Source organism: Chaetura pelagica, unplaced genomic scaffold, assembly GCF_000747805.2.
Source record: "Chaetura pelagica isolate M959 unplaced genomic scaffold, ChaPel_1.0 scaffold45, whole genome shotgun sequence".
NCBI lineage: Eukaryota > Metazoa > Chordata > Aves > Apodiformes > Apodidae > Chaetura > Chaetura pelagica.
The window spans coordinates 726,024-753,463 of NW_009953217.1; the positions used below are offsets into that span (position 1 = coordinate 726,024).

The 27,440-nt window shown below is 42.2% G+C and overlaps 2 protein-coding genes across 2 annotated transcripts in view; both read left to right on the forward strand.

Moving 5' to 3' along the window:
* Positions 1 to 13,632, forward strand: part of AACS (acetoacetyl-CoA synthetase) — a 42,843-nt gene extending 29,211 nt beyond the window's left edge. The window contains exons 9-18 of the mRNA XM_009997681.1: positions 442 to 522; positions 1,401 to 1,525; positions 4,109 to 4,173; positions 4,345 to 4,467; positions 5,755 to 5,868; positions 6,368 to 6,493; positions 8,229 to 8,298; positions 9,208 to 9,266; positions 10,535 to 10,737; positions 13,206 to 13,632. Of these exons, the coding sequence (XP_009995983.1) occupies positions 442 to 522; positions 1,401 to 1,525; positions 4,109 to 4,173; positions 4,345 to 4,467; positions 5,755 to 5,868; positions 6,368 to 6,493; positions 8,229 to 8,298; positions 9,208 to 9,266; positions 10,535 to 10,737; positions 13,206 to 13,343 (1,104 nt within the window). The 3' untranslated portion in view covers positions 13,344 to 13,632. The remainder of the gene's footprint in view (positions 1 to 441; positions 523 to 1,400; positions 1,526 to 4,108; positions 4,174 to 4,344; positions 4,468 to 5,754; positions 5,869 to 6,367; positions 6,494 to 8,228; positions 8,299 to 9,207; positions 9,267 to 10,534; positions 10,738 to 13,205) is intronic.
* Positions 13,633 to 14,742: 1,110 nt separating this feature from the next.
* The window catches only part of TMEM132B (transmembrane protein 132B), a 234,110-nt gene continuing 221,412 nt past the window's right edge, over positions 14,743 to 27,440 (forward strand). The window contains exon 1 of the mRNA XM_009997682.1: positions 14,743 to 14,758. Within this exon, the coding sequence (XP_009995984.1) occupies positions 14,743 to 14,758 (16 nt within the window). The remainder of the gene's footprint in view (positions 14,759 to 27,440) is intronic.

Genomic DNA, 27,440 nt, shown 5'->3' on the forward strand with positions numbered 1-27,440 from the left:
ACAACTCCAGATCCTTCATTCTTCCCACTTGCCTAGATATACTGAAAATGAAACTGTCCAAGGACTTACCTTGGAAAATCTTGACTGGTAAAGCAAGCTGTTCAAATTATAGCTTGTGTGGAGTGCTCTGCAACTCTGATGGCTGGTCAGAGTTGGAAGTGAAGGAAGATGGTTTTCCCATGGATTACAAGTGATGTGCAGTAGGATTTGATGGGGCCTAATGAGAGAGGTTGAAAAATTGTGTGAGAAAATGGAGGATGCAATTGCTGCTGTAGACTGGCCCTTGGTTTTACATCAGCTGTGGTTAAAGGAAACACTTGACTGAAATCCTGGAATACAAGCTGTGAAGAACTGACAACATTAGGGTTTTTAAGTCTTAATGTGCTGTCAATTTTACTTTTCAATTAGATGAGCTCATGTTTTTCTCTCACTCTTTTTCAGGGTACACTAATCCAGCACCTGAAGGAACACATTCTTCATGGCAACATGACCAGCAATGACATTATTATGTACTATACAACGGCAAGTGTGGCTTAAGACATTTTTAGAACACTAATACATTTTGCTTACAAAGATGGAGAGCTTTTCCTACAAATCTACAAGTGCATTTTGATGTATTTGTAATTGTTTTACTGCAAGGGATTGTCTTAAAAGAAATCAGGTGAACTATTGAAATGCAACAGGGACCTTTCTAGTGAAAGGTCAAACTCATGTTAAAAGTTTCTGATCAAATTACTGAGGAAAATGGATTGATGTTTAGTCTCAAGTTTATTGATCTACCCCCTTAATATCACCTGCAAAACATGCTCCACTTTCCTGCATCATGCAAGGTTTGTCAATATTGAAGATTGTTCCCAAGTTTTCTATGACTGTAGGAGTTTGAGAAGACTGTCTTCCCACAGGAGTTCCTTTCTGAACTTTAACAGTACTAGTCAGTTTGTAATATCTCTGTGTAGGATTAATTATTACCTTGTCCCAAAGTTGTCCTGTCTCTTGACTCGTACTTTGAAGGTATGTGTACAGGGAGGTGTGGAATCCTCATTAGGTATTTGTAAGCATAAGTTAGATGAAGATCCACCAGGAACACAGAGCTGAGCCAGGCTTGGGAAAGGTGAGAGGCCAAACAGTGCTTCAGCCTTATTTTCTGGTTACTGAATGTTGCAGTTAGATATAATCAGCAAAGATGAGCAAAAATTCAGGTGTTGGTTTAACAGGTTCTTAAAGCAGGGAACCTTAAGGCAAGGGAAGTGGAGGGGGAAGATGCAAGTTCTTGCAGAGGGGCAGGGAGCATGTTTTGGTCCAGATGGTGCTCAAAGCCTACACCTCTCCATTTTCTAGAAGCCTGTAGCAGACAGGTAGCTGCCCAAGACAAACTGATGTAGGTATTTTCTCTTTTCCAGACTGGCTGGATGATGTGGAATTGGTTAGTGACTGCACTTGCTACAGGAGCTTCAGTGGTCCTGTATGATGGATCTCCTCTAGTTCCATCACCAAATGTGCTCTGGGACTTGACTGACAGACTAGGGTATGTAAACAACATGAAATAGGAAGATAATATTTTCTTACGCAGTCATTATAACAGGAACAAAGCAACCTCATTAAAAGTGTCATTACCTTGATCAAAAACTAGTATGTGGCATGACATTGTTCATCTTTTGGTTTAGCCTTGAGTGGAACTACTTTGTATAATTTTGTACTAAAATGTTCTTTGAGAGACAGCAGAGACACAAAGAGCTGGTTGTTCCAAGTTTGAGTTGAGTGTTTGGATTCCAAGCAAACAAAGACTTTTGGTTCAATAGTCAGTTTTCAAGAGCAGCCTTTTGAAAACACAGAAATTGGAAGCAATCTAAAGAGTAATTTCTGAGCACACTCAGAACTTGGAAAATAAAAATCCTTTATTTCAAAGCAGCTCAGCATAAGACTCAGTGTATAACTTCAACTTAAAGACATGAATTGACTGGGAAGGCTCAGCAGGGTTGCTCATATTTTAATATTTTGCTTTTTAATCTCTAATGCCTAATTCTCCCTGTCAAGCTGTTAATTGTTTTGCACAGTTCTTTGTGCCTAAAGATGCTCACAGTACCCTCTGGCAGCCTAGAGACATGCCAGGTATTGGATAAACCTGAAAAATCCTGTGCTGGTGTTGAGCTGGTTAAACTTGGATATTTTTTTTGTTTGGTAACTTTCCTGTATTGCTGGATGTAAGGAGTAGATATGAATGGTATTACTGGTAGAAGGAATGTAATTTTTAATAACTAAAACTCAGTTGTAATAAAAAATGGATGCCAAAAGATTGCCTTTCTGACTCTAACTAATAATTTAAACATCACTGTCTTTTGTGACATGTAATACTTAAAGACTGACATTTTGTCTCTGGCTATTACAGCTGAAGGTTAATGCCTAGTCAGAATGCTTCCAGTACAAAAAATAACACAAACCCACAAGCTTAAGACATCCCCCAACCCCCCCCAATAAAAAATGGATGCCAAAAGATTGCCTTATTGAAAAATAACACAGCTTATTTTTAAGCATTGTTTCTACATGCCAAAAGTAAGTGAAGATAACTGAAATGTGTCTGCATGTCTCACTTTGGTAATCTGGTGCTAAGTGGTGGCCATCTGTGTGGTACTTGATAATGCAGTCTGTTCCCAACTCAGTCATATGTTACATATTTAAAAAAAAGGCTTCAACATGTTAAGACTACCTTACTTGTCTGAAGACACACCATCCTTCCCTTCAGATAGCATATTCTTGTAGTATCATCAAGATATCTCATACTGCATGACAAGAATTACTTCAGAGGACATCAGCTGAAGATCTGCTCCTGAAGTGTGTTTAGTCACCATCCAACAATTAGATAGCATTTGGAAGGAAATAACAGGAGACTAGTAGAATTGTCAAAGAGCTTAAAAAGAGAAGGATTGTGTTCTAACTGGAAAATAAGCAGTAGTTTGAAGCATTGAAGTAAAATGCTGCACAAGAGTAAAAGTTCACAGGATTGTGGTGCAGTGTAACTGGGGGAGTAGCTATACCTCTGAGGGCTCTCATGGTCCTCTTCTCATGAGCCTGATAAATTGCTCTGTGCACCCATGTATCAGTGCAAATAGCCTGTCTGTCCCTCCCCCAGAGGTGGGATCCTCTGAGGAACTGTCATCCATCCTCCTGAATGGCAAAGTAAGACATCCCTTTTTGATAGTGTTGAAACAGTCCTCTCTGTGACTGAAACTGTTATCTCAAGAGCTGTTCTACCTTCCATCTTGCCTTTGGAGTAAAAGCAAATATGGCATGATCTTATATTAAGTTCTACTGATGGATGTACTGCCTGTGATCTGTGCACTCAGACTATAGCCCTTTATCTGTCTCTCTGCATTTTCTTGAGTGAGTTTATTGCTGTAATATAAAGTGAATTAGCAGAAGGCAGCAAAGAGGATTTTCTGAAAGTCAGCAGAAGCACTAAACTAGTACTTCCACTGATAGAGCAGGGAAGGGGTGCAGCCTTCATTTCAAGTTCTAATTATGTTGTATTGGAAAGCAATAAATATACTCTTTCCAAGGGCATAATTCAATTATTCAATTACTAGGCCAAATTGCACGTTCAGTTAGGCACCTGCAACTCAAGACTTCACATCAGTGAAAGCTAAGCAGGTATCCAAAAGGAAATCACTGGCTGCTGTGTTCAGAGTGAAGTGTTCTTTGCTAAACTGTGCCCTGAAATGGCAAACTTCTTATATGTAAGAGTATAACAAGGGAGCAGTTTGATGTTAAACAGCTCATTGGCAATTATGGCCCATTAATGAAGTAAACATAATATCTTGAGATGCCTTTTAAAAGCATTCCTGTAAATATAAGTGAATGTTCTCCATGAGGGTGGAAAGCTTTACTTAATATTTAAAGACAGAATTAAAAGTCTCAAAGCTGCAGAAATGACATGTGGTCTGACCAGTTTTGATTGCTCAAAAGATGCTCCTTGGAAAGCTCTGAGACTGCCTTGCTTGACTAATCAATGTACAGAGTGTCTACAGCCCCTGCCTACTGCAGGGACAATTGCAAGCCTTTAGAATCTTGGCATATTTAAATATGCAAAACACTTAATCTTTTTCCCCTCTAGGATCACCATCCTTGGAACAGGTGCAAAGTGGCTGGCTGTGCTAAAAGAGAAAAATTTGAAGCCATGTAAGTGTCAAAAAGCTATTGAATCCCTCCCTCCTGCTTTTCCTCTCCAGGCTCTGGCCCTGGTATCTTGTCACAAAGTCCTCTGTGTAATTATTCTGGATTGTAGTGACAAACAGCTATGAACTCCTCTGAAGATTTTACCTTACCCTATTTTGTTGGTTTATTTTTAAGGTGAAACACACAATCTCCAGACACTCCACACTATCCTGTCTACAGGATCACCTCTCAAACCTGAAAGCTACGACTATGTCTACAAACACATAAAAAGCAGTGTCCTCCTGGGATCCATCTCAGGTGATGTTTCCATGCTGGGTGCACCTCACTAGTTCTGACCATTGTCTGGACACTTCCTTCTTGCTGCTGTGTATTTGGGAAGTTTAAGTCTTGGCTCATTCAGGCTTAGTTATAGTTAAACTGGAATTAATTGTCTTTTCAGTGCGGAGATTTTCTGCATAATTTAGTGTGCTCATGCCCTCCAAGGCTTTGAGGTGGAATGATTCTGAGGTGGTGGATGTTTTGGGGTTTAGCTTTTATTAAGCAGGATCATTTATTTTGACTGGCTGTCCTTAGGGGTAGCTGGGTGAGATCAAGAAGAGAGTCTATTAACCTATAGAACATACTGTTCTGCAAATAGCTGACTTTAGCAGAAAATACCTGTTGGAGAGGTTTTTCTGTGCTCCCATTTCAGTTCTTTTGTGCCAAGTAATTGGCACTGCGGACAGATTTTTTTGTAAATTATGTAATTAGAGAAATATCAAGCCCACATACTGTGCAGTTTGTTGTGAGGAGCACGAGCTGAGCCAACTTCTATTCACATAAGGTCCTTTATAGAGCTCCTCATTCTGCTTTGTAATGAGAACTGACTTTTTCAAAGGGCTTTTAAACTCAGTTTAGTTAGATTTTTTTTTTTCCAAGTCTGACTATTCTCTTGTTGAAATCACCTCTGGCTCTGGTCATGGTAAGACTAATGCTGAACCTTGGGTTTGCTACTATGGATGTTAATACTCTCAAATGCAGAAGACTATTTTTGAATAAAGTTCACATGGATTTGTCTTCTACTTTTTAAGTCTTAATCATCTAGTTAAATAAGCACTTTGTCAGTATTTTTATTAAGATAACTGTTCATCCTATAGACATGGCTTCCCTCCCTTCCCTTGTTCTCAAGATAGAAAAGCCAAGTAAATATTGACTGATCACTTTAAACTAATGAAAACAAACAAGGTAACATTTCTAAGTGATCTTAAATAGCTAAGTCTGTAGACTAGGACTGCTCTGTTTTCTCACTCTTATGTGAACAGAAATTTCCTTAAATGAGATTAAAGAACCTGTTGGTACAAGTTATGCCTTAGGGAATATTTCCTCATGAAGGACATAGATGTGTAAAAAAGGCATTTAAAATAAGAGTAGAAACCTTCTATTAAGTCACATAACATCCCAAATAACTGTCTGTTCGATGCTGATCAGTGTGGATCAGAAGCATTCAGAAAGGGTGACAGTTTACTCTTCTACAGTCCTTATGTGGTATTCTCTTCCTTTTTCCAAAAAATGTTGTGTATTCTAAATGGACTACTTTTATTGTAGGTGGAACAGATATAATTTCCTGTTTCATGGGTCAGAATGTTACAATTCCAGTTTACAAAGGAGAAATACAGGCCAGAAATCTTGGAATGGCTGTAGAAGCATGGAATGATGAAGGTAACTATTATCCAAAATATTATGCCTGCTTAGGAAATACTGTAATTATGTGATCTTGGGTCTTGTTCATCAGGTGGGTAAGCAGTCACCTCTCTAATGGCTGATTTCACTTGGGAAAAATGTTACACAAAACCTGAATCTGGATCCATCTGATATGGATCATATAGAACTGCAGTGAAGATAAATGTGGAAAAAGGTCCTCCTTTTCCATTGCTCTGCTAAATAAAATCAAGGTCAAATTCTATTTTCTGGTTTGTGTGCTAATTAGCCATGTTGCTGTGGATGCCAGGCTGGCTTCCACCCTGTGGTGTAACTCTGCTGATGCTGAGGTTGAGATGAGTTTAGGAATTGAACATGAGCTGGGACTGGCAGTCTGAACAGCTTATCTCTTACCTACATGCACCTCTGGCATGTAACTAGTAACTATAGATGCACTTTGCTTTGGTACCTTCCTTACAGAAGAGATAAATGCAGAAAATACCTCTTTCTTTGTAAACAGGAAAACCAGTCTGGGGTGAAAGTGGTGAGCTGGTTTGTACCAAGCCTATTCCCTGTCAGCCCACACACTTCTGGAACGATGAGAATGGGAATAAATACAGGAAGGCTTATTTTTCAAAATTCCCAGGTATGTAATGAGGGGCTTTGGATACAGGTCAAACTGGCCAAGGACACAGACCATATTGCTGCTCTGAGGAAGGTGCAGGTTTAGTCTTGCCCAGTGATAGGCAAGTACAGCTTGAAATCTAGATGTCCAGGGCATCTCCACAGCATATTTCATAATATCTCACACTTGTTTTCTAATGCTACATTTTGAATAAGGATCCAAATCAGTTTAATAAAAAAAATCTCTGGACAGCTCCAATCCCATTTTGCTCCTGGTCTCATTAGGCAGATATGAATGTAACAGCCTGATAATCTGTAGTGCAGATGTAGACTGCTTGGCATCAGTGTGAAATGAAAGTGCTGAATAGGTCAGGGAGCAATCCTCTGTTAATGAGTGCTACTGCACCTCTGCCAGGCTGCTCCTGCCTAGCTGGAGCAGTGAATCCTAAGGGATAAGTGCTGACCTGCTTCCTCATTAGCATGAAGTTTAAATGTATACTGCATATTCCATAGTCATACAGTCTTCCAAGTGGGGGGAAGAGTAAAAGAACTGGGACTGTGGGCCAGAGGCTTTCTTCCTAATTGTGGAGGACTCTGCTCATCCAGAGGTTTTGCCTCTGTGGCTCAGCAATGCTGAACTCCCTGCTGCCTACTGGGCAGCAGCTTTTATAGGAGCAGGACCTCAAGCTGCTGCTTTTTGGAGATGGAAGCTTTTCTACAAATAGCAGCAATACAGAGGGATTCATGAGAAGTCAGGATGTGCAGGAGGAGATAATCATACAGGAGGACTGAGGGAATGTGGAAATTACAGTCTGCATGTGAGCCTGACAACAATAATGGAAAAAAAAATCTGACAGACTGAAATCACTGTGGCCCAGAGGCTCTGTCTGAAAGGCTTCCCTGTTTTTCCTTGTATATGGGCTTGAGGTTGTAGGAGTTGAGTTAGAATAATGTTCTTATGTGCACATGCATGTGCAAATAATTGATGTTTGTTCTAATAGTAAAAAAAAATCTGACAGACTGAAATCACTGTGGCCCAGAGGCTCTGTCTGAAAGGCTTCCCTGTTTTTCCTTGTATATGGGCTTGAGGTTGTAGGAGTTGAGTTAGAATAATGTTCTTATGTGCACATGCATGTGCAAATAATTGATGTTTGTTCTTTCTTTAGAAAAAAATCATAGAATTGGCTTGTGTTTTTGTTTGTGGCAGCCTTCTGTAGTGGCATTAATCTTAAAAATAATACACAAGTTATTCCAGCTCTGAAGTTAAATCCGGTCTTACATTTGCACAAATCAAGAATATCAAGCAGAGAAGCTTCCCTGGGAGTTGTTGAGACCTATTGTGCAAGCCCAGAAAACTGCTTGCATAGAACTGTACATCATAAAAAAAAAAATGGGGCAAGGAAGACTGATGGGGATAATGTTACCTTTATGGAAACTTCCAGTTTCCTCAAAATGTAGTTCTGAGAGCAGCTATTAATCTGCTTTCTAAAGGATGCTGTGTAGTCATGCAAACAAACCTTCAGAAGATAACCTAGGGTTTGATCCTAATGCCTAAGCTACTCTTGTGTTACCTCTATAGTAAATGCACTGTGAATTGTTTGAGTTCTGCTGTGTTTGTGGGTAGTTCTCAAATTATATCTGATGTTTTTGTATGTGTTTTACTAAGTTACATGAGTGCAGTTGCACAGATGTCTGCTGGGACTGGAGGAATAAGAATTTATTGTCCACCTTTCTTAACCTTTGTCATTCTCTAATAGGTGTTTGGGCCCATGGTGATTACTGCAAAATCAATCCAAAGACAGGAGGAATTGTCATGCTGGGTCGCAGGTACAGTGGTGTGGTGGAAGTGTTCTGAGCAAGCAAGTGTTAAAATTGGCTAACTTTACCTCAGAGCATAATGTACATGGTTCTGTCATGCTGGTAGCTTTTAGTTTTGTTAGATCCAGAATTGTGGAGTTCAGTCCTTCACGCCTTTCAACCCCTGAGCAGCTAGATCAGAGGGAAGGGAGCCCACTTTGAACTTCTGCCCCACTTTTGAATATGTGAACACAAAACAATATTTGGCTTGGTTTTGTGTTCCATGGCTTATTATCTAAGAGTTTGAATTGAGAGTGCAGCACATTCAGGGTGGTGAATCAGGAAACTTGTCTTCTAGTTGTGGCTCTGCCATTGACTTGTCTTCCAGCAAACCTTAATTACAGAAGGTCAGGTGTTAAGTTCTGCTTGTGTTGGTAATCACAGACATTCAAGATCAGAGTTGTGGCTGAATTTTCTGCTTGCATTTAAAAGTTGCTGTTGAAAATAAAGTTAAGTGAATATTGTGAAGCTGTCTGGCATTGTCACAAATAAATGTACTCAACAGCCATGGTGTGAGGTGGCCATGTGTGAAACAAGTTCCAGCTGTAAGAGACTGGAAAGTAACAAAATGCAATTCCAATATAATGGAGCACTATAAAGTTTCTTCATCTGTTTTTGTGGTCACAAATGTGTATGTATTGCAGGCTACTGGAAAGGGGAGGGACTGGGAAAGGTGAATTAATAACATTAAGATTCTCTGTACAACTTTTTTTCTAATGACCAAAATGCCTTTTGAATAAAATCTTAAAATTCCTTTTCCAGTGTGGCTGTATATTCAGTGAATGAAATGTAGAGAGACTTGGTTAATTGCATCAATTTTTATCTTTTCATCCAACTCTAATCACATTTTAATGCTTTTGTTTTGTGTGTGATTTTCAGTGATGGTACATTAAATCCAAATGGTGTCAGATTTGGAAGTTCTGAAATCTATAACATAGGTATGAAATTGACTTTCCACCTCTTTTAGCTATGATATTGTTGCTTTAAATCTGAAATGTAAGCATTATAAAGGTGTTTGGAAGGATTAATAAAGGACTTGCCATTTTTCAAATGGAAGACAGCACAGAGCATATTAGTATTAAGAGCACAATTCTGGTTTTGTAGACTTGAAATTGGTTGGTTTCCTGTAGGACTGGAGATAAGGAATTGAGATGTGTTCTCCATGAGGTGTTGCTTTTGTGTAAAGCAACAGACTAATTAAATCATGCAGATTTCTGAGAATACCTAACTTCTGAGGCTTTTTTCCCCCAAGACAAGCTCTTGACGTTACTTTTGTGTCTTTCCTAATAATTAGATGAAGTTATTGAGCTTGTGATTAATATTTCAAAGCAGGTTCCTGCTGTGAAAGCTGGGGAAGCTGTGTGCCTGCTAAGGTGCTAATCTGAGACTTAAGGCCCTGTTGTTTCTCCTTGTTTTTATCAGGCATGTTAACTTTCTGGCTGTGCAGCAATGAGGACTGTGAGGAAAGCCAGAAAACGTGACTTAGTGTAAAAGTTTGTTTTCTGTCCTAAAAGTTACAGCATTTTTTTTCCTATTTGGGGCCTAAATTTACATGGTCCTTAAACCTGGATTTTCATCTGAGCAGGAGTTAAAATTTCAGAGCAACCCAGAGGGGAAGCTTGTAGAACAATATGGGCAAGATGTCTGTTTTGTCTTTGCAGCTCTAAGGGTGGTGATACCAGAGGAGGCAACAAAGATTATCCAAGGGGTGGAGCAGCTCTGCTCTGGAGACAGGCTGAGAGTTGGGGCTGTTCAGCCTGGAGAAGAGAAGGCTCCAGGGAGACCTTTTAGTGGTCTTCCAGTGCCTGAAGGGGCTACAGGAAAGCTGGGGAGGGGCTTTTCACCAGAGAGGGCAGTGGTAGGACAAGGGGGAATGGTTTTAAAAATGGGAGAGGGGAGATGTAGGTTAGATATCAGGAAGAAATTCATCATGAGGGTAGGAAGATACTGGAATGGGTTGGCCAGGGATGTTGTGGATGCCCCCTCCCTGGAAGTGTTTAGGGCCAGGTTGGATGAGGTTTTGTGCAACCTGGTCTGGTGGGATTTATCCCTGCTCTTAGCAGGGAGGTTGGAACCTGATGATCTCAAAAGTCCCTTCCAACCTTCTCCATTCCATGATTCTGTATTTTGATGCAACCACAAAAAATGTGCTTCTGAAATAACGTTCAAATGCAAGTGCTAATAAGGACTCTTCCTTTCTTTTCAGTTGAAGCTTTCGAGGAGGTTTCTGATAGCCTCTGTGTCCCTCAGTACAACAAGGATGGGGAGGAGAGGGTGATACTCTTCCTGAAGATGGCACTGAACCATGTGTTCAGCGAGGAGCTGGTGAAACGGATCCGTGATGCCATCCGCATTGCGCTCTCTGCCAGGCACGTTCCCAGCCTCATTCTGGAAACCAAAGGCATTCCGGTATGTCAGGAAAAATGCTGCCTCCTTTTTTTGCCTTTGTCACCTTGAATAGTAATTAAGGAGCAGTTGTCACTGCTCTTCAAACCCACATGCATGGAAATTTTAGCATCTCAGAAGTGTATTCGTGCTTTATAAATAGTTGGTCTTTGTTGCTTAGCAACAGCACTTCAGCACCTCTTCAGCTAAGCATGTTTTTGTTTTTTAACAATATCTAAAAATGCCCATTCTCAGTTTATAAATGTATTGCATGTTCTCAGTAATATAAATTTAAGACTTTTAAAACAATACTAAAAAGGTGATTGAACTTCAGCTCTTCTGGTTTCTCAAAGCTTATTGCTTTTGTTTCTCTGTTTAGAATAACATTCTTATGAAAGCTGAGAGCACTGAACAAATTTATGAAATGATTTCGTAAGCCATTTCACTTTTACATCTGTTTAGCCACTTCAATGAGGCTCTATTACTGTCTTAACTGTAGCAGTAACTGAGATCTTCGTGTTTATGAGGGGAGGAATTCATATAGCTGAAGGTTCTGCAAGCTCAGTCTTTCAGAGTTGTTACTCTCTGGTGTTCTTTGCTGTTTGAACCCTTCAGCTGGAATGCCTGATTCTTAGTCTTGTCTACTGCTAGACTCTTCTCAACAGCTCCACAAGCAGCAAAGTGGGAGTGAAGAGTGTAGTTGTCTCAAGGCCATTGCACATAAACTTGAGTGTGTTTAGAGAGAAGGCTTGAAATAGTTTTTCTCTTCTGATACCCATTTATGCCCAATGTAGGTTTCTGAGTGAAAGTGGTCCAAGGTTCAGGACTGCCAGCCTCCATCTGGTTCTGAACTGTGGAGTTACTTCTATTTCAAGCTACTGTTGGCAAATACTAGTTGGCTTGAAATGTTGTCTTTGCATGGGTGTAAAAATCCCTTGCACTTGCTAAGTGAAGTGTAAATTTTTCTGGGCTGCAGCTTAACTTTTGCATGAGGTGTTGAACTTGTAAACAGTGTAAATCACCTGAATGCACAGCACAAAGTTGATGGCATGAGGTGTTTGTGATGGGCTGCCCCTCAGGAAAGACTGCTTAATTAGTTCATACTTTGACTGAATTTACAATTGAGTGAATTTGAATTACCTTTCAGGAAGATATGCCAGTGGTGAAGTGATCAAAGCTGTCTCCCTTCTTCCTTCTGAAGTTTTGCTTGGAAGAGAAGCCTCTTTCTATTCTGCTGCTTTTAGAAATGTATTTGAATTCTTATCTAAAAATACAATCTGATCCTGACTGTACTGACACTCTATACTGGTGGAAATAGTATAGCTGTGTTGAAGTGATCAGGTCTTCAGTAATACAAAGCATGGTTTTTAATGAGATATCCAGGTGATAAACATCATGAGCTCTTGGTGTGAATCTTGTCCTGTCCTGAGCAAATAAGCATCCTGGTCATCATGGACAAGATTGTGGATGTGGATCCACTGATTAAAGTAAACAAATTTGCTTTGCTAAACACTTTTTTACAGAGGGCAGTTCTCCTGCAGGCCACTGAGGTCTTCTGGTTTCTGAGCACTTCTGAAAATGAGGTTGCTAATTGTTGAGGAAGAAAAGTGGTTGATTAAGGTGGTTCAGGAGGGTAGGATTACATCTGACTTAAGCAGCTTTCATAAGAAAAAGGTTGATTTAGTATCAAGATTAATATTGTAAGAGCATATTTAATTGAAGATTATTTAGCTGGGCTCTGAAAGATAGCTGGTGAAAAGTGGTGGTGTCTGGAGTTCGGGAGTTCCAGTGGCTTTGGAGGCCAGGAACAAGCTGTGTTCATCAATCAGCAGTTTCAGTAGCCTTAGTGCCTATAAAAGCAGAGATCATCTTCTAAAATGAGCCTTGACAAGTTCCTGTTAACACTAAATTAGTTACTTCTTACTGAACTGCTCAGAAATCAGTGCTCTAATCCAAATAATTTTTGTCTTCATTGCTGCTTTCAATGAAGACTTGGTTATGGCTGGTTTTGAAATGCTTTGGTGTTGAGGGCCACTTAAGCTCAGCACTTCACTTTACCCTGTTAGAAAAGGACTGTCCACTTAAGATATGAAAGTCATGGTTTTCTTTTCCCAGAGCCCAATGGATCTGGGCTTTGAGCCCACACTGAGAAAAAACAAAGATTGTTTGAGAATTGCATGTGTCAGAACATAAAGGATTAAAGATCTTTTTGTATTGAAACCATGATTCTGATCTGGTTTCATTGGTTTAAGTTGGGGCTTGATCATGTTCTCACAATATCACCAAATAGGAATAATAATCTAAAGAGCACACAAGGTCTTTGAGTTCCACTCACTCCAAATGATTTTCAGAAAAATTCTGGTGCCTCAAGAGTAAGAGAAGTAAATTTAAATTCTGATTGAATTCTGGGGTTGGTGGGGGGTTTAATGAATATTTCCATAGAGCAACTGCATGAAAAGTAACTTTTTATCATTGCTGGTTTTGTTTTGCAGTATACAATAAATGGGAAAAAAGTGGAAGTAGCTGTGAAGCAAATAATTGCAGGGAAAGAAGTTGAGCAGCGAGGAGCTTTCTCAAACCCAGAGACTTTGGACCTGTACAAAAATATTCCTGAGCTTCAGAACTTCTGAAGTCACTTTGTTTTGGGGTTTTTTTGCATCTTTGTTCTGTCTGTTTTGTATATACCAATATTGTATGTAAAGAAAAAGCTCTATTTAATAACAGTGGTTCTTGTAAAAGGAAGAAATGTTTCATTAAGTGCATTATGAAAGGCTTGGGTAAAGCTTAGCTCCCTTTTATTGGTTAAATATGCCATGTATCTTGGAGTTTTTTTTTCCAGCCTGGAAGGAAGAACCTGCCTATTTTTTTATATATGAGTGCATCTTTTCTGGTTAGATTTACATCAGCAGCCCATCAAATGGGAGCACCCATAGCATAAGTTACAGTTGCAAATAGAATATTTCTTTCATAAAACACCTGCTTTCTTTTTTAAACTGGATTTTTAGGAACATTTTTTCAGTCCATGTGTTTCAGTCATCTGTAAGGAATATACAGTGACTTTAATGATTGCAAGGCATGAAGGTATTCTGTATGTAATGTGCATTTAAATGTTTTTATAAAGCCAAATCATAATGCACTAAACTCATTTGACTTGACTCAGAATAATTTCAGTCTTGAAATACCCCATGGTACCTTTGAAGGTAATTGCTGCTTGTTGTGATGTAGCCTTCCTATTGTCTTAAGCTTTTAGTTGATAGATATGTGGAGGTTCAGAAGGTGAGGGAGTGATCAGCTTCTTCTTATTCCTTCTGTGACTCTAGGTTGTTTCCATGGAACTTACTGTCATTACTCTGGTTTAACATCATTGCAGTTGAAGACAGGATTTTGCTTCCTTGTTTTGAAGTTCTTTACTGGCTGTGAGACAAATCCCATGTGATGTTAGCTAAAGAACTCCAGTGTGTTCATTTATTAAAAAGCTGATGTTTTTGTAACTTTTTTTACTAAATGTCTTATTGAAAATGAAAGACTAAAATGTTTTCTAGCTCTGTATCCTTCCAGTTCATAAAGGGAAAAAATACTGTAATGAGCATACTAAAGCAGTAAAATGGAAGCACTAAAACATTGTTTTGTTTCATCAAGTACCGTTGTAGTAGTTGTACCAAAACCTCTGGCATTCAGTATCTCCTGCACTATTTGACTTCTGTGGGTTAAGTATTTAATGCATTAAAATCATGGATGTTCCTACAATTGTGTTGAATGCATTCCACACTGGTAAAGAGTTAATTAAAATTGATTCTTTATATATATTATATATATGATTTGTTTCCATGTTTTCTGTTATTGTCTCACTTATTTTCCTTTTGCTTGGATGTCATGGAATAATTTTTAGCTTAATTTTTTTACCTATTTCAGTGGTTAAATTCAAGTCCACCCACTACAAAACTATTCTTCTCTGAAAGCTTTATCCTGTTTTCTTATGCAGGGCCCAGAAGGAGTAAAAAATTGCTGCTAGTTATGCATGGCTGGCTCATGGAGGAGGCCACAGGTGAGCAGCAGTGGAAGAAAGTGCTGAAAATCTGCCTTGAGTCAGTGCAGTAAGAAGTTATAGGTTGTGATATGTTGATGTTGCTAAAAGGGATCAACCTGGGCAGTGAAAGGTGTGTATCCTGTGAAGGCAAAATCCAGCTGCTTGTGTTTAGCTGCAGTTAGGAAAAGTGTTATTTCCTACACTCTGTGATAACCTCAGCCCTCTTGCTTGTTCCAGTAGCTGAAGGCTGTTGCAGAGTAGGTTAAACATTGCTGCTAATAATTCAGTAAGAGTGAAACTGCCTAGAACTGCAGCTGAGGAGCAGCCCTTCTGAAGAAGTCTGGTTGGATCAGTCATTGTGGACACCAGCTCCACATCCACTGCAGGATGCAAAATACAGCTTTAAATGCACTGGTTTCTATTTTACTTTCTGAACTGGACCAATTTGGACAGCATACCTTGCCTGTGTTATATAGGCGATAATATAAATACCAAGCATTTTAACACTAGAAAGGTGTACAAATAAGCTATCCAGCTGTCAGTAACCTATGATTAAAAGTACTTTTAAATGCCTTTCCCCTCTGGCATGCTACATATAAATTTTACATTAAGTGTGACTTTGTATTCATTAAAGCTTCATTATATTATTCTTTAATTCATGCAAAATGTCTAGAGTTTACAAAGCCCACAGATCCTTATTAATAAGTAATTTTGGAGTATTTAATTAAAGATAGTTTAGAAAAGCAGACACATTAAGAACATATACAATGCCTAGAGGCTGCTTTTATTAATCCTTTATGCTGCTGGAAACACTGTAGAAAGTTCTGTTAATTGATATAATTTGATCTCATGCAAATGTCAGATGTTGCAAGGCTTTTCCCAGACTATAGTTACAAACAAAAAAGTAGATTTACTTATACATTGATGTGCTTTATAACAGCTCATGGAAATCTAGGGATAAGAGGTGAGTGGGTGGTTGTTGTGCTGGGAAATGACTGGCACTCAGAAGAGGCTGTGGGAGGGCTGGGAGCACTTGTCCAGACCTACTGAGTCCAACTCCTCCCATTCCAAATCCTGTCCTCCAAACAACTAACTTAGACTAAAGCAAAGATAAATACAAGTGGCCCACTTCTTTGGATCCTGCCATGGAGCTGTGCACATGGCTGTATCAAAATATTACTAGCATAGGGCAGGGAGATTAATTCATCAGTTTGCAAGGGATGAGTAGAGAGTAGTTTTCTTTGTCTCTTATCTTTGGCTATAAAATTGCTGTGTTCTTTCCAGGGCTTGGGGTAATGGTGGTCAAATGTGGTTTCAAGGAGGGTCCTTGCAAACTGGTGGTGCCCAGATGCTTGGCCAAAAGAAAAGATCTGGCAGGGTAGTGATGCCATAGTGTTAGCAACAACAGATCCTGTGAGTGCTGTAGCTGTGGTGCTCCTAAGGTGTAAGCTGAATAACCCTTGCAGAAGGTGTCTGAGCAACTGGAGTGCACCTCAACCTGTGGTGTTCTTAGCCCAGAAAGCCTTGAAGCCTCAGGGCTGTCAGTGTGTAACTAGTTGTACCTTGTAACATGTATCCCCCCCTTAATTTTTGTTGCCTGTTAATAACTTGGGGTTCACAGTACTTTGGTTGGGAAGCTACATCAGCAGCTGTTAGTGGTGTGCAAAGAGCTAGTTCTGGAAACTTTTGAGCCTCTGGCATAAATCTTCAATGGCAAGGAAATCCAGAGCAGAGGTATATCAGGCTTGGTGCTTTTCTCACTCAGTCTTCTGCAAACTTGAGAGTGACTATTGAATTATGATGGAATCAGCCCATTTGCCCTTGACTCTTTCAGAGATGTAGTTTTATCACTTTCCTTTTAGAAATGTGCTGTTGTCAGCTCCTGTTAGAGCAGGTCTTTCCCTCTCCCACTACCTTATGATGTCAATTAATTTCCCTGGTTAGTGGTGGTTCTCAAACAAATAAAATGAGCTGGTACACAACAGCCCAAGCAGGACATAGCCAGTAAAATTGTTTATTGTTATGTGCAAGAGAAATTGCTTGTGTGAATTACTTAGTGATTTTAAAAACACAGGTAATTGCCTGATGGAATCCAACTTCCCTGGGGCCATTATTGTCTTTCCGTTTAATGCACAGACTGAGGGGGATATCATTTACAAGGCAGAACATTCAGTCACACAGGTAAATGGGTGTTAAAATGATATTTAAAATGCATTAGTAAGGAGTCCTGGTTTGTTCTTGAGCTGAAACAGTCAAGTTTGGGTTTGGGAAAAACTGGTGTCTGCAGGGAATGCTCTGGCAGGTAGATGGTGTCTGGGTGATGGGTGGTGTCCAAATGAATCTTTGTGGAAGGTGTTTGGGAATGATCTTCCCCATGTTACATCCCTGGATGCAAATGCTGCCATAGTTTTCATGTTGATGAGTGCAGCACACAGCAGGGCTTTGGTGGGGCTAAATACCAAGGTTGAATTGTTAAATATCTTCCTGGATAGCATGTGAATCTTGGGAGCTCACCAGGCTGATGAGGGAGAAGGTTCATGGATTGTGAGCTCTTCTATGAACGAGAGACCTTTGGAGCAGGATGGTGGTGGAGCACAGGGCAGGAGCAGCATGAGATCAGGTCCTTAATTCTGAGACTTGTCTCCTTGGTGGTCAGAGGTACAAGAGCTTGGGTGAGGTGGGAGAGGGAAAGGCGTGTCAACTAATTGTTTGAAATTGCCCCATGTGCTCTGCTTGGGTCAGCATGGAACAGACATGGATTTGGAAGAAACGTTTTGAAAAAATGTTTCACTTCTTTTTCTGCACTTGCCTTTCTTCTAGTGCATCATTTTATTGAGCTGTTAACCTCTGTCCACCTTCATGACTGTGGTCTGAGGTGTTTCAGCACATATGGAGGCTTTGTTCTTCCTAGAGGTGATCTTTGGAGCTCCTCATTCATCAGTTTTTCCACTTAAATCTTTTACCTCGTTGCTGGGTTCCTGAGGTGTCTGTCTACTGGCTGGACCTCTTGTGTCCTACAGAGCTGAGGTGCTAAATCAAAAAGTGTTTGCTCAATCTCTTTTGCTTCATGAGGAAGAGTATTTTTAGCTCTTAAATAATCAGGTCTTAGACAGCAACAAGATGCAACTTAATTTTCTTCAACTTTTGTAGGAAGAGGAAGCTGTGTCATACACTGATCTTCCAGAAATAAAATCAGGGTCTGAGTTGCTGTGAAGTGTGGCTGCAGTCCAGCATGGCAGCCTCAGAGCTGATGAGAGCATGCATATTTTCCTTGCTGGGAATTAGGAGCCTTTTTAGATTCAAATAATGAGATAATCAACATCAGTTTGAGCATCTTGCTCTACATGATCTGTGTGCAAAGTGAGAGTGAATCTCTTATGCAAAGGAGAAGGAAGGAGGCTCTGAAACGCTATTAGTGAGTCCAAGAGTGTCTCACAACAATTTCAGTTGCAGAACAATAAGATGTCCCAAAGTATTAATGTAGCAGGCTGCAGCTGTCCACACAATTCCTCATCGTGGCTTCTGATGGCCAGGGAAATTTTTCCAAACCACCAGTTGGAGATGAACTTAAGTGATAAAACTGTGTTGTTGGAGGTGGGCAAACCCTGGGCAGGCCATTGTTTAACTGGGTTATGTAGCACATTAGCAGAGGCTTAATTGGACCTTGTACTTTCTAATTAGAAGACCTTAAATTCTCATCTTACTACTTTTGACAAGTGGGTTTTGCAAAGTTCAAGAGGCTTATCAGCATTCAGCCTGAGACTCCAGCTAAAGTAATAATGTCCCTTGGAAAAAACATCATCAGGGTGGTTAATGAGTTTACACTACCATATTCAAGTGTGCACATAAAGGTTCACATCACTAATGAAAGAGTCTGCTCAAAAAATATATCCCTTTTGCAGTTTTGTTCCTTTCTGTAGTGATTTAAAGGAAATTAAGAACTGGTTGTTGCAGGGCAACAGTCACACTGATGTGGTATATGCCTGTTTTCTGCTGGAGTTTTACAAGGAGATGGTTTTAACACTTCCAGCATATTGTTCCATTATGTGTTTTGCCAGGGAACAGGAGATTATTTCTTCTCACTGTATGGTCTGCTGTAACCATGCTATTAGGAAGATGCCTTGGTTGTGTTAGCCTGTTCTTCTAAGCCCTGGATTATGGAAAGAAGGGCCTGTTTATAAGAGCAAGCTCTAAGCTGAGCAGTAGGAACTGGTCAAGAGGGAGACCTAAAATCAGTAGGATGTGAAGGGTTGAAAATGGATGGATGCAGAGTTCATTTCAGGCTCCTTCTAGAGCAGCCAGAGAGGTGTCCCAGTTTGCTTACAATGCTGTTATACTGCTAAAACTCTGCCTGGGTTTGCAGCATCTTGTGTTATCCAGGAAAAGGAGAGGTGGTTTGGGTTTGTTTTTTTTTTTAGGAGCTCACTAAAGGGTGGAGTTGCATTTCCTTCCTTTGCAGTGGATTTGAAACTGGTGGGATTTGCCTGGTGCATCTGGTCCTGTGGGCACCTGTGTGATGGGCCTGGGACAGACCCAGGCAGTGGCAGCTCAGCAAGTGGGTGGCTACACCCCAAGAACTCAAATGCAATTAACTTCTCTGGCAGCACATTTGTTTCCCTTTAAACCAGATTGTTACTCTTAAGCTTGTGTTAGCTATGAAGAGGTTAAAGCTAAATGGAAGTAAATTGTGTTAAGAAAACTATGAAGATTTGTGCTAGTTTAACTTGGTTAAAAAGGTGAGCTGAGTTTAAACAGGTGTGACTTCTAAGCCTAAGGAGGTGGCCTTGAGAGTGCAAATGTGATATTCAACTGAGAATTTTCATCTGCCTAGTTCTCCTGTATAATATATGCTAGATACATGACACTTCATGAATTAATGCAAGAGTGTAAAGCATGGAGAGATTCTTGTACAGGTTTTGCTCTTATAATGCAAATGCCAAGCAAGGCTTTACATGGACCTGGCTATCTGGAATCATGGAGCCTATTTCAAGCTTCACTTCAGGGTTTGTTTCCATTTCCTGAACTGTCTTATTAGAGGATATATGCATACATGGGGAGGGGAAGTAGGAAAGAAATGCCTAGCATAAGCCCATGTAAACTCCTGCATGGGGATGTGTAAGCTTTTAGCACATCAGGGGCTCCTGTGGCTTGTTATGGATTGATGGAATAGTTGGGAGGAAGCAGTGGGAGAGATCAGCCTGTCAGCCTGCTGTCCCTTCTCCTCAGTGCATGTGTTGAAAGGAATTATTAAACTCTGCTGGTGTGAATTGGATTGCTGGGGTGGGGGAAAAAAAGGCCTGATTGGTTTTGTCCAGGTGCTTTGCCTAGCAGGGAAAACACTCAGAGGGATTTCTCTTTCATTTCATGCAAAGGACAGAAAATGGAGTATTGCCAAGGTTGGTGTAATGAGAATAATCCACATCTGCAACCTGGGGGGGTTCCATCTGCTGCTGGGTGGCAGCTCTGTGGCTCTTTGGGTCCAGAGGCAAAGCACCACTGTCTTCTCTGCAATAAGGTAGGATGCTCTGAGCATCATGGGGAGATGTAGGCAGCCACAGCTCCATGCTCCCTGCATCCTCCCCACCAAAACTCCATCCTGCCTGTGATGAGGTGGCATCAGACCCTGTTTTGACCAGTGTGAGCCCAGGGGAGGGCAGCCCTGGCCCCAGTGGGTTTTTGCCAGCAGTTCCAGTGTGACGGATGAAAAGACACCTGCAGAAAAAACAAAACAAGCCAAAGCTGATGGAAAGGTGATGAAATGTGGGGAGTGCCAAAGACAGCTACAAACCCACACTGATACCGGGATGTTATCACTCCCCTGGTGAAACCTGTAATTAGATTGAAAAGATGACAGCTGGTTCTGATGGCATAATATTGAGAGAGGGCTGCAAAACCAAAGATTTTCTCCTAATGCAGCTGGAATTAAAACTGGGGAGGGAGGAATAGAGATTTTGATTGCTCAAAAACCCCCTTTTTATCCCACATTGGTTTATTATCTTAATATTTGGGAAAGGAAAGCAGCTCTATGTAAGTGGGAAGAATAAAGTGGTCACGACTGGCTCCAGGCAGGGGTTACACGGAGTGTGACCAGTACCACACTGCTTGGTGTCTCTGATTCTCCTCATTCCCCACCCTTCAGTGTACCCAGACCATGTGTGCTTTGTCTTTGTCCCTGCCCTGCAAATGCCACTTGGCACCACAGGCTCCGGCTGAAAACCTGCACTTGCTTTCAGAGCACGGGAAGCCCTGGAAACCTCTAGACATCCAAGAGAAAAGGTTGAACACATTTCTTCCCTCATTTAAGACTTTCTGCCTTAATTCCCTGATGCAAAACCTCAGTTCCCTCTAGTTCTATGTTAAATAATTACTTTCATGTACAAACTGGAAGGAAAGAAGTTTTTATGCTGTGCAGAGTCTGATGTGACAATTCTATTAGGTTTCAATAGGTACCTGCTTGACCCTGTAAATTGAAACTCTGAAAGGTCACTCTCTGTGTCTTATCATGGTATTTAATTTTCTGTGCTTCAGCAGCAGGGGGGGAAAGGAAGCCAGAATGGGTTTATTCAAATCTAAGTAGGAGTTTAATATGACAAAGACAACCTTATTTTTAAAAAATGGCTCTAATCACATGGAGAGCAATGCTCTTTCTGTTCCTCCCTTTTCTGCCTCCTGACCTGGACAGGCAGGTTTGAATATTGAAATGAAAGATCAGTTTGTAGAGTTTTGTGAACTCCTCCTCTCTGTACTACAGGCTTGTTTTTCACTTTTAGCCTTATCAATTTGTCCCTAATAGAGACTTGGGTTCATATTGCAAGGATGGACTTAAGAGCTGTAACAACACCCAGGATCACTGCAAATGCTCTGTTTGTCTGTTAAGGGCATTAATGTGATAAATAGTTAAGAAAGCACCAGGTTGACTTAATTTGGAAATAGTTAATGTGCCAAGAGCTTAAAATTCTGGGAAGAAGAATTTTTGTGGGAGAGAGTGGCATGATTTTCCTGACACCTCCCATTCCCCCCTCAAACCTCCTGAACATTCATTATGCCTTAAATATTCTCACACTGAGGTTTTTTTCCAATGGTCTAATTATAAACTTCATTATAATTGTTCATTAGCTTTATTTTGTTCAATTAGCTTAACAAGTTGCCAAATGAAATACAAGACTGGCAATTAGCTTGATCTAATTGTAATGAGCCACTCAAATTGGGTCACCAAATATGTTCGTTTATAGCACTTATTTCTTTTTTTCAGTTGGTGAACAATAACATAAATATTCAGAGCATCTCCTGCTCTAAGTAGTGGAAATTTCCCACTCATTTATTAAAGCAGTAACAAAAATCAATTGTTTTGCTCTTAGTAGTTCAGAAATGTGCAGCTCAGGCTCCTGGGTTACCCAGGCTTAAGAGACATTGTCAGCCACAGGCCCCTGTCCAAATCCTTGTCCTGTGGAATGAAACATAGAGCTGCCAGGAGGCAGGTCAGCTCTGGCCTCATCTGCTTATCTCCTCTGAATTCCAGAGAAGTCTGGGTTTAGGACACCTTGTAAAAACAGTTGAGCAGCACATCCTGCTGTGCTGCTTCTGCTGTGTAGACTCCAGTTTGAGCTGCTCCAGTAGATGATGGTTTTGGCCACATTCAGCCCTGTTCAGCAGCTGCTCTTGCTGGGTTTTTTGGATAACACTGGGCTTTGTCTTTTTTTCCAGCTTCCAGGGCTGGACTCAGTCAAGTCATGTTGTCAGTCAAGTCTCTGCTCCTAATTCCCTTTGCTCACTTTATATTGGTTTTACTCCTGCTGGGTTTAAATCAGGCAGGGACAGATGTAAACAGGCTTGTAATAAGCTGCTAAAATTGTGAAAGGGCTGCGTGACACGTGGCTTTGCATTTGATTCAAGTAGTTACAGTCATAATATCCATTAATTTTTGTAGTCCTCCTGGGGCAGAAGTCTTTTCATTAGAGAGACAGACCTGGATTTTTGAAGCTCCTGGTGTTGGATTCAGCCTGCCTGGCACCTGCACGGTGGAAAAAAAATCCCCTCTCTGTTCATACAGGTGATGGCCTGGGGTGAGGATGTGGTTCTGGAGCCCAGGCCACCTCCTCTGCCTTGTTGAAGGTCCTGAAATGCTCCTGCTCGGAGATTCCAGCGCGGTGAGGCAGAGGGTGGGTGGACTGGTTGCAAAAAAGTCTGCGGATATTCTAGGCAAAAAAAAATATCTCAAGCATAAATGCTGAAGCAAAGGAATGTCACAGGTGACAGGTCTTCAAAGCTGAAGCAGGAGCAGTGCTGGGGGAGGGAGGGAGGGAAACAGGCCTGTTCCCTCCCCGATCAGCGAGGCTTCCCAGAGCCTGCTCTGCTCCCTTGCTGTCTCCAGGCTGCCTTTGAAACAGCCCTTGTGACGGCTTCGGGCATTTCTTAGTTTAGCTGAGACTGAGCAAACATAAGAGAAGAGATCCGGAAGAATGGCAGGTCCTCTGTGCGGCTTTTATACGCATTTCTGGAGCACAAAGGCTGTTTTAATGAGCTGGCAGGCACGGAGCTTTGTGTGCCTCCTGTTTTAGCAGCTCCTCAGTGATGGAGTTACCTGAGAGCTTTCCCAGCTGTGAACGCCATGGAAAACTTGGTTTTTTGGGGGTTGGTTTTGTTTTCTGTGGCATGCCAAGTCTTGAATGCCTGAGGAATCCAGGCCTGTTGGTTGATCACAACTGCACATGGTGTCAGGGACTGAGCCTCTTCCTCCCAGGGCAGCTGCTCCAGCTGTGGCTGTGTCCCTCCTGTCCCCTGCAGAGGGGTGACGTGTTCCCCCACTTTTAAGCATCGTTGCTTTGCTGGAAAAACAAAGCAGGGGTGGGTGTCCAGGCTGGGCCTGGAGGAAGCCTGAACAGCACCAGCCTGAGCAGACCTGCTTGGGTCCATTCTGCCTGTGTGGGTGGACCCAAAACTCTTAATGAATATGTTCCCTCAATGTTTCTGGGCATCAGGTGAAGCATTGGGGATGTTTTTTTTGCATTTTGGGAAGGATGGGGTGTGAGCTGTGCTGGTGCAGCCCAGCCTGAGGGCAGCACTGTGAGCTTGCAGGAGCCCCAGGCTGCTGGGACAAGCACAAGGCACAGACACAAGTTGTGCTCTGTTTGTTTTGGGTTTTTTAAGGACATTTATTCTGTTTTTCCTTAGGGCTGAGCAGTTCCCAAGTTCTTGTGGGTTCCCCTTGACTGTGTGAGCTTGACCTGGGGAGGAGGAGGCTCATGTGCCATCCTTTGAGCCCTTCTGGCTGGAGTCTAAGGGAAGATGAACATGTGTCCCCTGGCCCTTCTGTGCTCCCTGGGGTGTGAGATCAACCATGGTCCTGGTGCCCTCCTGGCCCCTGGCACAGACTCAGCTGTGCTGGAAAATCCCTCTGTGCTCCCTCCCCAGCCCTCTGAGCTCACTGAGCATCTCCTTTGCCATAAATAATCAGTAATTTCTCTGACTCTGATCCTTTCCCCTCTGGTGCTTCCTCAACTAGAGGAAGAGGACAGAGCCATTGTGATGGAGATGCCCCAGGTGCCCCAGCCCCATCTCCTTTGTGGTGGCTCATGCTGGTGGTGCTGGCTGGGGGTCTCAGCTGGTTACAGCTGCCAGACATGGGGCATTTCAACCTGACACAGATGTGGGTTTTGTCAAGCATCCCTCACCATACAAGTGTTTTAAGTTATACAGAGAGAAATCAGCCAGTCTCCTGCTCAGCCCTGTCTTGAACTGGTTTAATTAAACACAGGTGAAGGAGGGAACAGAAATCATGGCAATCCATCACCTTTTTAGTCTCTGCAGGTGCTCGCTGGTGGGAGCCCTGAAGTCCCCACTGCTCTGTGCTTCGCCTCCTGGGAGTGATTAACTTGCTCCCTTCTAGTGAGCAAAGCTCCCTTCACTTCTGGGAAGAGGCTTTTAGGATAATGAGAGAAAAGAAGATCATTAAAGGCAGAAAAGCCTCCCTGATTCTGTTCCTGCCTTGCTCACAGGTCTTCTGAGCGATGCTGGGTGGATCACTTACCTCTGTGACTCAGGCTGGCCCTGCACTGCCAGGGGAAGAGAGCTGGGGAGCTCCTGCTCCCCAACTTGGCCCTTTGGTTTCTCCCTCTGCAGCTGCTGCCAGGGAACAGAGGGGGGCAGATTCCCCAAGGACCCCATTTTGAGTGTCAGGGCTGGCAAATGTGGTGCAGGTGGTAAAGTTTCTATAGCAGGGGAAGGACAGCTCATGGTGTTTGGGTTCCTCCAAAACATTATGAGCTTTGGGAAGCTTTCAAATTCTGTAACACCTCAACAGGTAATTATCATAGAATCCTAGGGGTTGGAAGGGACCTCAAAAGATCATCTAGTCCAACCCCCCCTGCCAGAGCAGGGTCACCTAGAGCACATCACACAGGAACACATCCAGGTGGGTTTTGAATGTCTCCAGTGAAGGAGACTCCACATAATTCTTCCCATCCCTACCTCTCCTTATCTCCCAGATGGGTTTTTGCCTTCTAAAATGCTTAGACATCTTTAAAATTCTCATCCTTGCTGTTTACCTAAAGGCTCTCTCAAAACCCTCTGTCTTTTGACATTTGAGTGATGTAAAAACCCAACAGCTTTCCATAATGCTGCAAAGTCTTTCAAATCTTCCATAAGACAGGTTTCCTCTGTGTGCAAAATCACGTTGGCATAAAGCAAGAGTGTAGCAACATCCTACAGGAATAACTTACAAGAAATTCTCCTTTGGGAAAATAATTATTTTGAGGATCACACATGGGAGACCCAGATTATGGCCCTGGGCAGTTTGGCTGTCTCGGTGGCAGCTCCTCACTTGGCTTTTGCAGCTCTTGCACCAGAAGATAGAAGATGAGCCAAGCTGTGAGCCAGCTAAGGGGCTTGGGGATGGCTCAGTGGCTGATGCAGAAAAGAGGAGCTCCAATGAGTTGTGCAGACTCAGTCAACAGGCATTTATTGTCCTGTTGCTTTGGTGAGGAAACTGCTTCATCAGCTCCAGCTATTTCCTCTTGATTCATCTGCAGTTCTTCCTTATGCATTTTCTATTCCCCACTAATTCTCTTCTCTTTTAAATTGAGTGAGGGAAAGAAATCCCTGTTGCCCTTAGAGATAGTGATCAGCTGGATTCTCCCAAGGCTTTGCTGCCCCACATGGAAGTGCCTGCAGCAATTCCCAGTAGCCCGGAGAGCAAGTCCTGTGCCACTCGCTCACCCCGCAAGCTGAGTGGGAAATTTTGGGCTGCAAAATCTTGAATTCTGATGTCAGTTTTCTGTGATAACTTTTGTTTTCACCCATTCAGTTTGCGCACAGTCCCTAGTGTTCAGTGGAAAATCCTTCAGAGGAGTTGATTACTGTTTGCATCTTATCTTGCCAGTTTGCTCCTTTCAACACAGCTGAGCCAACCTGCAGCAAGAGGAGGGGGGGCAATGCCAGAGCAACCATTGTACAAGCTGTAGCCATCACCTCATACATTTTCCCCACTTCATTTGTAGCTGGATGATACTAGCCTTCATTAAAAGACAATAAAAGCATTAAAGCATTTTGTAGAGGAGGGAGGAGATCATACTTCTTTATTTAGCTAAGAGTGAGGCACAGGATGAATCAGTACAGCTTTACTATTCATCTGAAGCACAAGTTTGGAAAGGCATTGATCAAACCAGTGCCTTGTGGGCTCAGGGAGGTTGTGCTGGAGGCCCTTGGCTCTGGGCAGGACTTGCAGGTGACAAGGGGGACAGGAGAAGGTGTTGGCCCAGCATACCCCAGTTGGGCTGTCTCTGGTTTGGGGCTGTGAAGGAGAAGTGTTGTGTACTGACCTGTGCCCCACACGCAGCCTTGGGTGCCTGTAATCCCCAGCCCACACTGCTGCCCCTGGGGGTGACACTGAGCCACAGGGCAAAACTCATGGGAAGCTCTGGGGTGGTCTCCTGTGCCCACCCTGTGGGATGACCTTGGCCTTTGCACACCTCTTCCCTCACAGCATCTCAGGGGCAGGTGTGCCCTCACCTGCCTGCTCACAGCTACCCCACTGTTCCCCCAGGAATGAAATGGGGCTGTCTGAGGAAGCAAATCAACTTACTTTGGATCAGGTCAATGTTCACTTTCTACTTCATTCTCTCAAGCACTGAGCAGGCAGCAAGATGATCTATCTCCATTACTGCAGCTTCTTAAAAATGTGATATTAGTTTTACTCTCTTTAAGGAAACCAAATCTTGGGCTTCCCTTGTTGTTGGGTTGGGGTTTTTGCATCTGTGTGGGCCCAGGTCGTCCAGCCTGGGTTTGTTTTCTGCCTGCCTGACTCTTATGCCACTGTGTAACATTTCCCTGCACGGGAGATGAGCATTTATTCATGTTTCAGTTGGTGTGGAGTGGTAAAATATTAGCCTTAAACTTTTTATGACATTCATAGGAGTGGTTCTGGAGGCAAACAAGATTACAGCAAGTGCTACATAAAAGCTTGTTTATGCAGGGAGGGGGGAAAAAAATCAAACTCGGAGACATGTTTGCAAAATTGTGGAAGAACCCAAGGGGCTGGGGTTTAGCTTTTCCTTCTCTTTTCCTCCCTCGCTGTTATTGCCAGCAGTGTAACAGCTCCCAGCTCCTCCAGGGCCGAGTTTATTTCCAGTGAGAATTTTGTTCCAGGGGCAGGTGTTTGTTCTTTTCAGTTTCTGCTCCATCAACCTCCCCCCCCCCACCCCCC